General features: G+C 42.2%; 1 protein-coding gene across 1 annotated transcript in view; it reads right to left on the bottom strand.

The window, feature by feature from the left end:
• The window catches only part of HELQ (helicase, POLQ like), a gene marked incomplete in the record, with an annotated part of 237,703 nt that overhangs the window by 77,240 nt on the left and 143,035 nt on the right, over positions 1–17,428 (bottom strand). Inside the window, 2 exon segments of the mRNA XM_030190564.1 lie at positions 2,025–2,198; positions 14,890–14,988. Of these exon segments, the coding sequence (XP_030046424.1) occupies positions 2,025–2,198; positions 14,890–14,988 (273 nt within the window).

The following is a 17,428-nucleotide window of genomic DNA, read 5'->3' as shown; positions in this document are numbered from 1 at the left end:
TGGCAAGATCTTGAAATGCTGCTGAGTTTGCCTGTCCCTCACTACTGAAAATATGATAGTGAAACAGCACCACCCACTGGCAGAACTGTAAGTTGAGGACTCCCACTCAGTTTAGAGGGAACAGTGTCCTTATCCACCACCATCCACCTACTCCTGCAGCCCCAAATTCACTAAATCATAAGCAAAATTATACAATTAAATTAAACTAAAAAACTAATTCCAACACCCTACCCCAAACCTACATCCACTCACCAACCTAAAATACAAACATACAATAAATAAAATGAAAACAAAGTTCCCCAAAGTCCACACAAAAGAGCACAAAATACTTCATCTCGGGCAACCTAGTGATGTCATGGGGGAAGGGCCAACACACTAGCTGGAAAGCAAGAGAGGGAAGGAGAAAGCAGCACCTCCATCTGAGCTTGAAAGATGTTCAAAGCAGCAAGGAATCACAAAGCTTTGCCAGCTGTTCCTTCCTCCTACCAGAGTGCTCCTCCTTCAGCCTGATTTTGTTTTAGTATTTAGAGCAGCCCACATGCTGAAACCCAGAGTTGTTCAGTCATAGGGATACTCTGGCTAGCATCAATCAATGAAAGACAGTGTGCTTTACACGACTTAGAATAAAGTACAAAGAAAGAACCATGTAACTGTCCTGGCGACAGCATCTAGTGAGTTACACTTTAAGAGATCCCTTGTGAGTACGTAAGGTATAGTTTGATGAGATTTGATTATTAAGCTGAAGGGATGATTTGTTCATTAAGAGAAGATTGTAGATGAAGTCCAACTGGAATCACAAAAAGAATGGAGCCCAAATTAAAGGCTAGTTCCACATACCCTGGAAAAGAGTTCACCATGCTTAGATGAAGGGATCTGTAAACAAAGCAAGTAGAACTGGTAAAGGGAAAAGAATGAGGAAACTGCCTGTTTGGGTAGATGCTGGAGGTCCTTCTACCCCCCTAAGTCCAGCACTGCACCCTTCCCCATGGTGTCCAGCATCTCTCTGCTTCCCTACATCCCCTCATTCAGGGGCTTCTCTCTCTTCCCTATTACCTCCAAGCCTGCCAGGTGCCGCCCCCTCCAAATTTCCTCTTTCACAGTGGGCAGGACATGGCAGGTTTTAGGCATGCAAAAATGCTAAAGGTCCTGCAACAGCCACAATGTATCTTCTATAGATGCCATGGCTTGGGCCATGTCAGTGCCATCCTAAGTGGATACCTAGTCTGCCTAGTAGATGGGTCGACCCTGGGTTCCGATGATGAAGATGTTCAATTGAGTTATTTTTCTCAGCTATAGACATGACCATGCAAAATACGCTATCTTTGGAGTTGTACTGGGATCTCTACACTCAAGATAAAATGAGCATAGGTTCTCTGGGTGGAAGTTTCTTGAAAGTGAAAGGGCATAAGTGAAAAGATGACATTCCAAGAATGAAACACTTAGCAACCATACTGTGAAGGTGAGATCATCAAAGAATTTCAATGGTAAACTGAAAACTTAAATAAAACATTGCTTGGGAAAGCTGTTCAGTAGAAAAAAGTAACAAAACAGATGATTTGAGGAGACCACACAGCACACGGAAAAAAAAGGGATGTGCATGTTCAGAACTTTACTCTAGGTTCTAAGTTCTGCTCTGGCAGAGCAATTCCATCCTGGTGTTGTTTGATGACATTACCCACTTGGGCCCCTGACTCAATCCTGCTTGACATCAGAAAATAGACTGAAACCAGCTCACCAAAAATAACTGAAAACATATTTTCCCATCATTTTCAGTCCTTACATATTCACCTTACTAGACACCACAGCAAATTTAGTATCTAAGGCTATTTTCAGAAAAAAAAATCATAAACATTTCTAGTGTTGCTCTAGAAGCCCTTGAAAAATACATGAATGCTTATCAAATGGTAACAACTTTGGAAAGATTTCAGATGTAGAAAGTAATGGCTTTGCATTTCAAGGAAATCCACTTGCTTTAAGATATTCCTTACTTATGGGCAGTTTACATATATTGTAATATGGCTTACCTCACAGAAGTGTAGCACACAGGATGCAAAGGAGGCTGCTGAGTTGAGCAAATTTTGCACATATCCTCGGGAAAGAATAAATTTCTCTGATACATTCCATATGTTAGTTTCTTTTAGTAAGGCGTAAAGAACAAAGGCAAGGTATAGTCTATTAACAATTCCACAGTCAATGCCCTAGAAACACAGCAAATGAGAGTCATTAGAACCTAGTGAATGAAATCCAACAAAGCACTAGAATTGAGAAGACATTTCCATACTGATTTTGTGCACAATGGACCAGCTGTACTTAAGAGAGTCTCCCATTTTGTGCTAATGGTAAAAATCATAAATACATTTATCTCAGAACCATATGCTGCCATTCAGTGGTATAACTGGGCTATGCTACAAACATCACTATCTTAGTGTTACTTCTCTAAAGCCAAGAACTCCAATCTGTTTTCTAGAAAGAAGTACTTATGTTCATTCTAGAAATACTGACACCACTTTCCTAAGGGGAGGGTCCAAGAAAGCACAAAGGCAGATGGTCTGCAAACTCCAAGATGGAAAACGAACAGAGCGGATCGTTTAACAGGCAAAAAATAATTTATTAATGGAAAACAAATTGCACAATATATATACACACAAACAGCCCGACACAGGCCGTGTTTCGCCTAACAGGGCTGCTTCAGGGGCTATAAAACAACAATAATATAATGAATTAAAAAATAACATATATATTGTTTGTACTACATATATACAGCTGATTTCAAATGGTATTAAAACATATATAAATAGGTATGTAAACACATCATACACAACTATCTGTATAAAATATATATGTGATTATATAACACCAATATCCCAGCATAAATTATATTTAACGTGACATAACTAGACAAACATATATAATTAGTGGTGTATAGTTTATGTCTTAAACTAAAACCATGTACAATGTATAGAATATTAACATAATATTATGTGTAAAATGATGTTAAAATAATATTAAAACCATAACAAATAGATTGTATTAAAACTTCCATAGACATAGCCCAAGTAGGCAAAAGACACCCACCTACACAACATACTTTTGCTGTAAAGTGTGATGAATATATATTGAATGTGCTGGTGTTAGCTAAACAAATAAAAGAACAAAATGTAGTTAAAAATAAATAGCATATGTACGAGCAAAAATATATCAACAATATGAGTGACACAAATGTGATACATCAATAGACGACTCACATATAAAGAAGTTCACTTTGATTTGGAAAAAAAACAGCTGGATCAGGGATGCCGAAAACCAGAATGCTGACCTAATAAAATAAGGGTTAAAATCAAAGATTGCACGCCCTGCTCATAAAATTATATAAAGAATGCGTGTGTATGTGGAAATTACAGCATGATATATTGCGATGACTAGTGGCATCTTTAAATACTGGCTATGTTGAAGCCACAGTCTATTAGTCCTAAAACAAATGCCATAACGACTTAAAAATTAAAAATTAAAAAAACTAAAAGAACAGTAACTGTTTGCTTGTAGTGTTAAATCAAGCGTTATATAAGCCAAAAAATAAGCCAAAGGATAACAAATACTTACTCCGAGTCAATCCAACAGTCACATATCTCTGATCGCGCTGAAAAAAAGTAATGACGAAAGGCGGAAGCTAAATAGTGAAACTAGAGGTCAAAGATCGAAGTGCATCGTGCATAACGGCTCATACATCAAAAAAACAGAAAAACAAAAAACTTAAATATAGCAAAAGAGTGAATAGTTCATTTAAAAAAATGGAATAGTTCATACTAATTACGGGTTAAATTCGTGCATAATTAAATGACGTCACGATATATAATATACGATAGAAGTCGAGCAAATTCAATAAAAAGGAGAAAAAACGAGCAATTACCCTCCATAGTATGAATAAAAAGGCCAAAGGGACGGAAATAACAATAATCCTTCACAATTTTAATAGAACAGTCATATAGCGAAAAGCAAAACTAAGGAGGTTAAAGGTCAAAAACGCCAAAGATAAATCTGCGCAGAAATGCATCAACCTAAAAATGCATCAATTTATAAAAAATTGTAAAGAGGCCAAATCTCAACTTGCAGGCATATTTTAATTACTATACTGATAAAAATACTAATAAAAAAATATATATATATCAATTTAATGAAATTCGCTCAAATGAACAAATTATGTGACGTCACACATATCGTAACCAGACAATAGACATAGAACAAATTGGGCACTGTTCAGGAAACGGATAAAATTGACGAAAAATGACAAAAAATGGAGAAAACAACAGATGTAATAATGTTATCTCATAAAAAGGAGAAAACTGGGCGAACTGTGTTTGGACAAAAATAATTAAATAATTAACGCACTTAGAGACCGCTATTAGACAAATCGCTTTTTTTTAAAGAGGATATATAGAATGCCCAAAGTGACTTACTAGGACATCTATGATTGGAATATGAATTACTGTAAAAATTATAATATAAGCCCTTAAGAGACTATCTCTCTATATAAAAGGCAACACCAACGTTCTATGAAGCCTCCAGCCGGAAGTGTGAAGGGGGCGAGATATCCGGTTTCCCTATGAGTGTCTGCCCCGCCCTCTCTGTAACACAGTCAGTGAAGGAAAACAGCAGAGCACGAAATCAAATCGCTGGCTTTGTAACAGTGAAGGACTCAGAGGGGGGAGGGGAGAGAGGCCAGAGGACATGGACACACACACTCCCACATGCACACAGAAGAAAACATTGCTAGCCCCCGTTTCATTTGCATCAGAAACGGGGCTTTTTTACTAGTATTAAATAATTCTCAACGCCAAACTGTGACATCAATAGAGAAGCCTCATTGAAAAAAACTAACTTTTTGTAAAATTATATTGAATATCCAAAAAAACTTTTTGTGGAGTAAAAGTATATCAAATAATAATATATATATTTTATACAGATAGTTGTATGATGTGTTTACATACCTATTTATATATGTTTTAATACCATTTGAAATCAGCTGTATATATGTAGTACAAACAATATATATGTTATTTTTTAATTCATTATATTATTATTGTTTTATAGCCCCTGAAGCAGCCCTGTTGGGCGAAACACGGCCTGTGTCGGGCTGTTTGTGTGTATATATTTTCTACCACTTTCCTAAGGAAATGCATTTATCCACTGAACATAGCAGGGCCTACTGCAAAATAATTGCTATGGGGCAGTTTTCAAAAAGATTTTCTGTGAGTAAACATGTTTACCCACTGAGCAGAACCCTATAAAAACTGCTTTTCCCTCTTGCATGGAAAAGCACCCAAACTGTTAGCAATGTTAGCACTACTCTTTGTGAGGAAAAGGGGTAGTTGTAGGGATGGAACCAGGCCGGTTCTTCAAAATACATTAAGGGACTTCATTTTTTAATGTCCTATGCATAAAATCTACAAAGTTAATTTCTTCTTCTGAAAAACACAAAAAAACAAACTATTCTGTTTCATAGTTAGTAAGGCACAATATAATACTAGATTATGAGCACATTAGGGACAGTACCAGTACCTGAAAAAGAAAATTGTAAACCGCTTAGGTCTAGACAGTATATAAATACCGAAAATAAATAATTACTTCCTGGCAGATACCTGTGAGTCCTGACTCCTGCCACAAAAGTAATTTTTAAAGAGAAACTCTGCAGAGAAGAATCTTAGAAATTAGTGCAACCAAGCCCGTTTCATCAAAAATGAAATGGGCCCTAGGAAGGCTCTCATCTAAGTGATTTCCCCTCTCTCCCCTGCCCCTCCCCTCCATGTCCCGCAATTCCTCCCTCTCCTCTCATCCTCCCCTTCATGTCCCGCGATTCTTTCCTCCCCTCCCCTCCCCTCCGTGTCCCATGATTCTGACCTCCTCTCCATGTGCGATTCTCCTCTGCCCTGCCATCCCCTCCGTGTACCACAATTCTGACCTCCCTCCATGTGTGATTCTCCTCTGCCCTGCCATCCCCTCTGTGTCCCGCGATTCTCGCCTCCCCTTCCATCTCCTCCATATCCAGTGATTCTCCTCTGTCCTGCCCTCCATGTCCAGTGATTATCCTCTGCCCTGTCCTCCCTTCCATGTCCCGTGATTCTCCCCTTGCCTCCCATCCCCTCCATGTCAAACGATTCTCCTGTGCCCTGCCCTCCCATCCGTGTCCTGCGATTCTCTCCTCTCATCCATGTCCATCGATTCTCCTGTGCCCTGCCCTCCCCTCAATGTTACGCGATTCTGTCCTCCCCTCCATGTCCAGTGATTGTCCTGTGCCCTGCCCTCCCATCCGTGTCCCGCAATTCTGCCCTCCCCAGCGATTCTCCTCTGCCCTGCTCTCCCATCCATGTCCCGCGATTCTCTCCTCTTCTCCCATCCCATCCATGTCCATTAATTCTCCTCGGCTCTGCCATCCCCTCCCCTCGATGTCCCGTGATTCTGTCCTCCCCTCCATGTCCAGCGATTGTCCTGTGCCTGCCCTCCCATCCGTGTCCCACGATTCCGCCCTCCCCAGCGATTCTCCTCTGCTCTGCCCTCCCATCCGTGTCCCGCAATTCTCTCCTCCCATCCCATCTATGTTCATCGATTCTCCTCTGCCCTGCCCTCACTTCGATGTCTCGTGATTCTGTCCTCCCCTCCATGTCCAGTGATTGTCCTGTGCCCTGCCCTCCCATCCGTGTCCCGTGATTCTGCCCGCCCCAGCGATTCTCCTCTGCCCTGCCCTCCTATCCGTGTCCCGCGATTCTCTCCTCTCCTCCCATCCCATCCATGTCCATCGATTCTCCTCTGCCCTGTCCTCCCCTTGATGTCCCGCGATTGTCCTCCCCTCCATGTCCAGCGATTCTCCTGTGCCCTGCCTTCCCATCCGTTCGTAACATCCTGACGTCAGCTCGCCTCCAGCGTTCCCTTCCCTCTCACTGTTCTGCCCTCCTCTGAAGTCATTTTGTCTTTACGCGAGGGCGGGACAGTGAGAGGGACAGAACGCTGGAGGCTTGCTGACGTCAGGATGTTACGAACCCAGCCAGCCATAGAACGTTGAGGTACAAATTATATAGTAGATCGCAGCATAAAGACTGTTTTGTTTTGACCCCACAATTTTCCTCTTGTTATTTTAGACTTCCAGTTCAGTATGACCTTCATTTGGAGTTACCCAGGGATTCTTGTCCTCACAATTTTAGTGCAGTCATTGCAACCGGGGCCATGCACTATTGCTTCTTTTAGAACCCTGCAATCACGGGCCCTAAGTTCAACCACTGAATGCTGCCACTGCAGAGTGAATGTGATTCCCTTCCCCATAGCAACTGTGTAGACTGCTTTCACAGCATCTCCTGCCTTGGCTGATCCATGGAAAATGGAAGAGCTGACCATGTATCAAACCCAATCAAGTCCATATATATGGTAGTGAATAGCGTCGCCACACAGCCTACCCATAATCGATTAAGTACAATCTTTTCACTTTGAATTACTCCTCTTTACACAGATTAATGTAACTATCAAAACTTGGATGAGTCTAACTTGGTATGTTGGTCGACACTTAACTTTGCTGCAATCACTAATTTTTGCAAATACTGTACATGATTATAACCACAGTTAATTTAGCAGTTTATCTACAGTACCTGAGAACTATATGACAATCTATTTAATTTTACTGTGAAAAGCTACGTTTATTGCACGTTTCTCTTCTTTTACTGGTGGCTACTAGGACAGACTTGCATTACTGCAAATCTTTATGTTGCTATGCTACATTTTTTCTGGCTTGACAGTTTTCTTTTGCATTTATATAGTATATAGTTATACCACTCCTATACCATACACAGATGCACATTACAGTTTGGGAAATTCACTTGCAAAGAAGGTAAAATTATAGCAAAGTTAATTACTACAGTAGATGTTCTCTGAAGACAGCAGACGGAGCACAGGTTGCAAAGGCGTGTTTCAAAACTCACAGATATTCAGGAGTCTCCAGAGCAGTGTACCATAAACATACATGAGTTAAGTGCTGGTGCCATTCTGTGGGGCCACTTCAGTTTGTCCATAGCTAAAATTCATCAGAAGCCTACTCCATGGGGAGGAGAGCAGGCATCATGCTATTCTTAGAGAAAACCTGCTACATGTCAAATAAGTAGCTCTCATGCACGGGAATCAGCTACCAAGTTGCCTTCAACAAAAGGAAAAACCGAAAAAAATGCCAACATACAAGTGTGGATGGAGGGAGAGGATTGAGAAATTAGTCTTGTCTGTTGGCATTTTTTCGGTTTTTCCTTTTGTTGAAGGCAACTAGGTAGCTGATTCCCGTGCATGAGAGCTACTTATTTGACATGTAGCCCTTCATGAGGTACCTTGTCAAACGTCTTTTGAAAATCCAGATACACAATATCAACCGGCTCCCCTTTGTCCACATGTTTGTTTACTCCTTCAAAGAATTGAACGTGAGTAGATTTTCTTATTTGTAGTTTTCTTTTTGACCCATTTACCAAGTCGGTATCACCCCAAGAGGTACAGTTGGGGCAGAGTATGCAAGGCAAACTGGGAGCCCCGGTTCGGTTCTGACCCACACAGCACTTTTCCATTGATTTTTTCAATATTGCAAATGGACCAACATTCTACGCCCTAGGCAGCCTGGTTTCCGCACAGGCCACAGTACTACAACATAGTTACCTCCTTGCTTAATGATTTACATTAAACGTTTGAGTCAGATAAACTGTTTTAGCAGTATCATTAGACTTTTCCGCAGCACTTTATCTTGTGGATCACTTTTTATGGTTAGCCAGACTACAATCCATTGGTCTTAGAAATCCGGTATGGAACTGCTTCTTTTCTTGGTTCTCTCAAGACTTGATTATTGTAATGCCACATTAGCAGGGAAGCCACAGGCTACTATTAAATGGCTGCAAACAGTACAGAACACTGCAATTAAGATTCTCTGTCATGCAAAGGTTAAGATCCTCACTACCTCCATTATCAGTTTAAAATCCTCCCCATGATTCACAAAATACTTTATATAGGCATTCCCTTTTACCTTTCTTCACAAATATGCCTTACAAGTCTTCCCAACATCTTCGATCCTCTAGTGAAATAGTCCTGTCTCTCTCAATCTATCATCTGCTCGTTCAATTTTTTATTTCTTACGACCAAAGTAATGGAATTCTCTCCCCCTGTGAAATCAGAGCCAAGCCCATATTCACCACGTTGAAATTTATGCTTAAATCACATTGGTTTACACAAGCCTTTCCTACATAATGGCCTCTATTTGTAAATTGGCTTGTGGAACTACCTGCAGTCGATGGACTATAATGTTGTTCATTTATTTTATGTTGTTATTGTATTTTATTTTATCTTATTTTGTTTCAGCTTAATTAATATGTTAAATCTTACTTTCCAGTGGGTCTATCATTTACTGAATACTTATAGTGTTCCTTTCTGCCTATAATTTTGTTTTCTAATTGTACACCATTCTGTTGTACTTAGTATTAAGGGTGGTATATTAAATCTCAAGTAAACCATAAACCATATCTCCTGCCTCGCACAGAATGTTTTGCATGTATTTGCCCATGAAGTGCTAGTAAGAAGATATGGGAGGTAAACTGTGGGGATCTTTTCTTGCTGTCTGACCTTTGCTGGTCGGAGGCCTGGTTAGGCCTGAACTATGTTTGCTAAACCAAGATGGATTCTACAGCCTGAGGCCTCAATACAACATTAACCAGCTTTTTTTTTATAAAGGAAAACTACTTCTTGGCACAGCTGTGCTAGTGACTTCATCCAAGGACATGTTTACATACACTACCCTTCCAGTTATCTCATACTAGTCTTCCAGCTATATCTTGGGAAGGTGTGCAGGAGCGTGCCTCATAGAGACAGTCTCCGGTACATCCGTGAACCATGGAGGGGGGTTTGGTACTGCCAGCCTACTACTAATAAGATGATCTTGCTGGAAGCCCACAAGGTCCCTCATTGTCATGATCATGGGTAATCTGCTGGACTGAGGTACACGATTGGTGATTGGTCCATGTTGGTCAGCTGGACCCAGAGAGAAGCATGAATGCTGGGCATGAGAGAGAGGGAGAAAAGAAGAAGATTTTGTGGTGTATGCATCTATCTCAGGAGCTAGAGACTGATTTGCCAAACACCTGTCAACTGTGATTCCTTGTGCTAAGAGCAGCCAAGGTCAAGTTCAGAAGCAGCGCTGTGGCTTTCTACATACAGAGTAGCCAGCTGCACAGAGCTGGGACCTTGGACTAAATCCTTATCTAAAGGGGCTCTCAGGTAGATTCTGCTAGAGCCTGGAGGAGCCAATTCATCACCCCATCTGGATTCCGAACCTACAGATTGCTCAGGTTTAGTTAGTTTTGTTTTTTTGCCTGTGAAGGACTAGCTGTCTCAGGGCCTGTGGTCAGCAGTTTAACTTTGCTGCTAAGTTGATAATCTCTTCTCAGGATATATTATAGTTGTGTAGTTACATATTTACATATATATTCATATATCTATTGGTAATCCTCAATATATATTGTGCATAGTACATATTGTATATTGCTTTGAATATTGCATTATTTTTATACATAATAAATAATATATTTCCATTGTGGTATTATCCTTTTCATTGGTAGACAGCCTGACAAAACTCTAAGGGTCAATTTAGGTACTGGTCATCTCCTTAGCCAAACGAGTCCAGAGTAATTGCTGTCGGAGTGATTTTCTGATATATAACAATGCCTACAAACCATAGCATTCTAGAAAACCTTCCTCCTAAGAAGGTTCAGGGTATGACTGTCCCTCCAAGGGGGCACACCAAGGAGTCAGTCTCAACCTCTTGGTCTTCTTGAAGTGGATTTGACTACTACTGACTGGTGTGGTCACTGTTGCTTGTCAAATTTAGGCACCCTGTGAATTCCAGACATAAATCTGCCTTCTTATTAATATGGTGCACAGACAGAGGGTCTCCCACATTTCCATCTGCACACTACCTTCTTATTAATATGGTGCACAGACAGAGGGTCTCCCACATTTCCATCTGCACAACCTTCAGAATTTTGTGAATATAAACTGTCATGCCTTCTTTTGGGACACGAAAACAATGTTCAACATTCTGCCATGAGATCTTCCTTTTTCTTCAACAGAAAGGGAATGGATTTAGATTTTAAATGTTTACTATCTTTTTCAAATCCGAGCTCAAGGCAAGCTACATTCATTTATACAAGGTATTTCACTGTGCAAGTAGTATCACAAACTAAGATGTACCTGAGACAATGGAAGGCAAGTAACTTCTCCAAGGTCACAAAGAGTGTCACTGGGAGAAGCAGGATTTTAACCCCAATTTTCCTGGTTTGCAATTGCTTCTCTAGCCACTAAGCTACTCCTCTATTTTATTTATTTATTACATTTGTACCCCGCTCTTTCCCACATACAGCAGGTCCAGTGTGGCTTACATAGTAAAAGAAAGCATCTTACATGGTAAAGAATACAGTAAAAACAAGGAAATGTAGGAACAGTATTATAAATTGTGATGATCATAACTACTTACATTATGAAAGGCATTACAAAGGACATGTGAAAAGAACGTAATGAACTAGAATAGGGAAGGTAGACAAGGATATGATAGGTGAAAGGGAAGGAGAATGGGAGGGAAATGGTAAAGGATGGAGGGAAGAAGATGAGGGATTGAGTATAACATTGGGGTCAGAGTAAACGTCGATGTCTTAGCAGGAGTATCGTAGGTGATCTGGTGGAATTAAGCTGGTCCATTAGGGTAAACTTGCTTGAAAAAATGGGACTTTAACATTTTCCTGAAAGGTAAATAGTTATTAATAGCTTGGATGGGTCTTGGGAGAGCATTCCAAAGTTGACTACCCAGAAAGGAGAAACTGGATGCATAGTATGTTTTGTACTTGACACCTTTGCAGTTTGGGAGGTGTAGATTGAGATATGTTTGCAATGACATTGTTCTATTTCTAATTTCTATTCCACCATTCCATTAAAAAAAAAATCTTTGATGTCTTCCTAAGGAGACTTTCTCCTTTTCTGTTAAGAACAAGGGTCAGACAGAAGGCCCTTGTTCTCATCCTTATCAGAATAGTCCTCTAACATGTAGACCTGAATGCATGAAAATTTTTAAAGTAAGGAATACCTTACTGAGAGGCAACAAGAAAACACATCCTCTGGGCTCCATGACTCTGCAGAAAAAATGAAACTGAGGTGGCTCCATCCAATGTTATCAGCAAGAAACCCATAAACATGCACAGTACACTACTTGGGAAAGCTCTTTTATATCCAAGAGTTTTGAATACTCATCCCTGGCCTGGGCTCCATCAGATTGCTTAACCTCATATGTAAGGGCTAGGTATCTTGCTTATCCTCAGAGAATAACTTTTATAACTGTTTTCTTTATTTAAAACAATAGTCCCCAAATGGACAGGACACATTTACAGCAGTTAATGCATTGCATGGAAGAGATGAAAGCCATTGGAGATCATTTTCAAAGCGCTTAGACTTACAAATTTCCATAGGTTACTATCAGGCTTATTTTCGAAAGTGATCGCCGGCCATCTTCCAACATAAATAGGGAGATGGCTGGCGATCTCTCAAAAGCGGCAAAATCGGTATAATCGAAAGCGGCTTTTTGGACACCATCGCCACGCCGGCGAAAGTTCAAGGGGGTGTGTCGGCGGCATAGTGAAGGCGGGACATGGACGTGGCTACCAGATGGTCGGCTTTCGTGGATAATGTAAAAAAAAAAGCGGCGTTATTCAGTATTTTGCCGGGTTTACTTGGTCCTTTTATTTTCACGACCAAGCCTCAAAAAGGTGCCCCAACTGACCAAATGACCACCAGAGGGAATGGGGGATGACCTCCCCGTTGTCAGGTTCTCAGGTTCAGAGCCCGCGGGGCTGGGCTCTGGAGCAAACGTGAGCCCTTGGGCTGCTGACGAGGAGCGACAGAAGCAGGCAAAACCCACCAACCAACGCTGGGCAAACACACCGGCACCGGCAGGGACTGCAGGCACTGCCCAGCAAGCCGGAACACACGGACTGGAATTCCCCGGACTGGAGGACACAGGACTGGAACACTGGACTGCCATCCCCCGGACTGGAGGACACAGGACTGGAACACACACCGGACCGGCACACACTGGCCTGGAGCGCACCAGACTGGAACACACACCGGACCGGAACACACTGGACTGGAGCACACAGGACTGGTCCGTTAAGCTTCACCTGCGCTTGGCCACTACCCCCCCCAAGGGTTCAGCCCTTGGGTTTGAGTGGCCGGCAAGACTTACCGGATGACACAGGGACCAGGACTGGAAACAGAAGAGACAGCAGTGCTCCAAGGAACTGGACTAACCAGGGCACTCCTAGGCCTACACTAACAAAAGGTCTTCCTAAGCCCTATACTAACAAGCTAAACACAAAACTAACAAGCTTCCTAAGCACTACTCTAGCAAGCTAGATACAAAACTAACAAGGTGCTTCCTAAGCACTACCCTAGCAAGCTAGACACAAAACTAACAAGGTGCTTCCTAAGCACTACTCTGGCAAGCTAGATACAAAACTAACAAGGTGCTTCCTAAGCCCTACTCTAGCAAGTTAGACACAAACTATCAAGGTGCTTCCAAAACCAAGAGGGAAAAGCAGGGGAACCACAAGGGAAAAGCAGAAAAGCTAAATACACAAGCTAGCAAAGGAGCTTCCTAAGCCCCCACGCTACAGCAGTGCACCACCGCACTAACCTAACCCAGGTGCCACTAAGCACCGAGCTACAGAAGTACTTCTCACAGCAAACTGAAGTGCCTCTGACAGCACCAAAACCAGAAATACTTCTAACAGCAAACCTGCAGTGCTTCTAACAGCACCCAAACCCAGAAGTACTTCTAACAGCAAACTGAAGTGCTTCCTACAGCACCCAAAACCAGAAGAACTTCTAACAGCACCAAAACCAGAAGTACTTCTAACAGCAAACTGAACTGTTTCCTACAGCACCAAAACCAATAGGGAAAGCAGGGGAGCTACAAGGGAAAGGGAGGAAAGCTAAACACACAGTCACCAGTGCACACTGCACTAACACTAACCTGGACCTTAGCAAGAGCAAGCAGGGAAACTAGACACAAAGTCAGAAGTGCACACTGCACCACCCTACCTAAAGCAAACACAACCGTTGCAAAGGCTCTGAAGGAAAGAACACCACTTCCTTATCAAGGCCCTCCCTGATGATGTCACACTCCCTAGACCCAGGCAGCACACTGAAACACAGAGAGCACACTGAAACTCATAGAGGCCCAACCCGCACCAATGCAGCACCGTGAAGCACTTGAAGCCAGTACACCCAAAGAGAGGTAGAGCAGCTCAGTCCACACACACAGCTGTAGTAAAGTGAAACAATTAGAGTCATGCTGCTGGAAGCTGCCAGCACAGAGAGAGAGCCAGCTCAGAAAGGACAGACAAAAGAAACAGAAGCCAGCTAAGCTGACCACCAGGAAAAAGGTAAGTTTGAGAGGGGTTATGACCACAATCATAATACCCATAGTCCCCCAGTGGTGACCAACCCCCTCCCACACTAAAAAATTAAAAATAAAAACCTTTTTTTACCAGCCTGTATGCCAGCCTCAAATGTCATACCCAGCTCCCTGACAGCAGTATGCAAGTCCCTGGAGCAGATTTAATGAGTGCAGTGCACTTCAGGCAGGCAGACCCAGGTCCATCCCCCCCCCCACCCAAACCTGTTACACTTGTGGTGGTAAATGTGAGCCCTTCAAAACCCAAAAGAAACCCACTGTACCCACATCTAGATGCCCCCCTTCACCCCCCATGTCCTCTCTAATTCCACATCAGAATAAAACCCACAAACTGAAAAACTACAAAACCAATTAACCTTCCTTCTTACCTTTTTTACAGCCTGACCAGATGCCTTCTTTGCAATTAAACTTTCAGGAACTCCTACAGTAGCTGTTAGTTTTTGTTCTGTTGGGCTCAGCATGTTCAACTGAAAAGAAGATACACAGCACCACACTGGTCAGAAATATATTATCACACTCAACTGATGTTCGAAATGTTAAAGTACAAAATTAATTTTCAAATTAACAATTTTAATTTATTTACCAGGATTACAATCCTTGAGGTTCCCATCAAAGTCACTCAGTGGAAAAGTTATCCAGATAATTTCATACATATAATGAGCGAAACCAGGCAACAAAACACTTTTTGGTTGGAGGGGCCAAACAAGCCAATCTCTGGCCTACCTCCAAGCTCTCTAGTTGCTAATGCTGTGTTGAGCAAAATACTGACTGGGCCATGGCCCCAGTGACCCACCCAATTCCACTGCCTATGAGTGGAATTTACCCAGATATGCGTGTAACTGGATAACTTTAGGGCAGTTACATGTCCAAACAGACTTACCCAAGCAATTAGTGTTGACTAGCTAAAGAACAACCTATGTGCTGCCCTTTTTTTTTTAATTCAAGAAAAGTTACCTGTGCAAAGGGCCAATTGTTGGTGGGGGGAGATCTAAATCTTACGGTAGATCCTCGAATAGATAATTCCAGTGGCAATGTGGAATATGCTAAAGGTGAGAGAGCTGCTTTTAAGGCCTGGATGGCAAGATGGGGTTTGGTGGATCTCTGGAGGAAAGGGCACGGGTTAGAAAAGGACTACACACACTATGCCCCTAAATATAAAACATATTCGAGAATTGATTACTGGCTGGGCGATGGGGGGGGGGGGGGGGGGGGGGGTTAGGGGTAGAGTGGGTGAGGTGAAAATCGAACCCTGTAGCTGGTCAGACCACTCTTTAGTGGTCCTGACCCTGAAAATGGGAGGTGGGGATAAAGGGCGGAAACACTGGCGACTAAATGAAGCGATGTTACTAGACCCACAGAAAGTAACTGAGATTGAAAAATATATAGTAGAATATATTAAGTTCAATGACATGGAAGAGGTACAACTGACTAGCCTATGGGAGGGGCTGAAAGTGGTTCTGAGAGGACAACTAATTGCTCTGCAGGCCCACCTCAACAGAGTGAGAACAGGGAAGGCCGCCGCTCTTAGAAAGACAATGGAGGATAGCGAACAGGCACATAAAGCAGACCCAACAGATAATAAAAAGTTACAAGAACTACATCAGCTCAGGGCACAACTTAATGACATACAGATGTCAGAGATAGCAAAGCAGATGCAGCAAGTGCAGCAAGAACATTTTGAGTTCGGAAACAGAGCTAGTAGGCTTCTGGCACATAAACTTAAAAAGCAAGCCCAGAGGAATTATATATCCAGTGTCTATGACAGCTCTGGAAAGCAAGTTAACCAAACAGAGGAGATACAGGAAGCGTTTTGGGATTACTACGCCCAACTGTATCAATCAGAGCAAAGGGCATCACCGAGTGTCATTGAGCAATATTTGCAGGAGGTGAAACTTCCTAGAGTATCGGAAGTGGAGTCAGAGTCCCTGTCTAGTCCTGTGACGCTTGAGGAGATAGAGGGGGCGATAGCAAATTTACCTAATAATAAAGCTCCAGGCCCGGACGGGTTCCCCACGCGATTTTATAAAATATTTGCCAAATGGTTAGCACCTCTGCTGCTGAAAGTGATCACCACCTTTGATAAATTAAAGGAACTGCCATACTCCTGGAGAGTGGCTGAGGTAGTTCTGATCCAGAAGTCGGGCAAGGATCCTTTACAATGTGGTTCATATAGACCAATATCACTATTAAACATAGACTATAAAATATTTACCAAAATATTGGCTAGTAGGCTCCAGGGAGTGCTACCAAGTTTAATACATGAAGATCAGGCGGGCTTTATTGAAGGCAGGCAAACGTTTGATAATATCAGATGTTTGCTACATGTGATTCAACAAGCTAAAGATGAACTAGCTCCAGTCATCCTATTTTCGGTTGACGTGGAGAAAGCATTTGACCGGGTTGAGTGGCCCTTTCTATTCGTGGTCTTCAAACAGATAGGACTGGGAGGGAACTTCCTGGCATGGTTGCGTCTGCTCTATACTAACCCCTTGACAATCTTAAAAGTAAATAATACTCACACTAAAACGATAGAACTTTGCAGAGGAATGAGACAGGGATGTGCAGTGTCGCCCCTGTTATTCACACTGTCAATCGAGCCACTAGCTAAGCAGATTAGGGAGCATGGGAATATACGGGGAGTGGTCAGACGTCAACGAGAGCATAAGATCATGCTTTTTGCTGATGATGTTCTGTTGACTCTGGCTCAACCAAAACAATCACTGCAGCAGGTCATGGAGCTGATATCACAATATGGGGTGCTGTCGGGCTTTAAAATGAATGCAAATAAATCAGAGATACTTAATCTCACAATGCCCCTGTGAGAGGCTCAGGTGCTGCAGGGGGTATATCCATTTAAATGGGCAGCCAAAGCTCTTAGATATTTGGGAATAATGATCATCCCTCGGA

This window comes from Microcaecilia unicolor, chromosome 2, assembly GCF_901765095.1.
Source record: "Microcaecilia unicolor chromosome 2, aMicUni1.1, whole genome shotgun sequence".
Lineage (NCBI taxonomy): Eukaryota > Metazoa > Chordata > Amphibia > Gymnophiona > Siphonopidae > Microcaecilia > Microcaecilia unicolor.
Note: the sequence above shows the minus strand (reverse complement) of the source record. Positions and strands in the feature narration are given on the sequence as shown.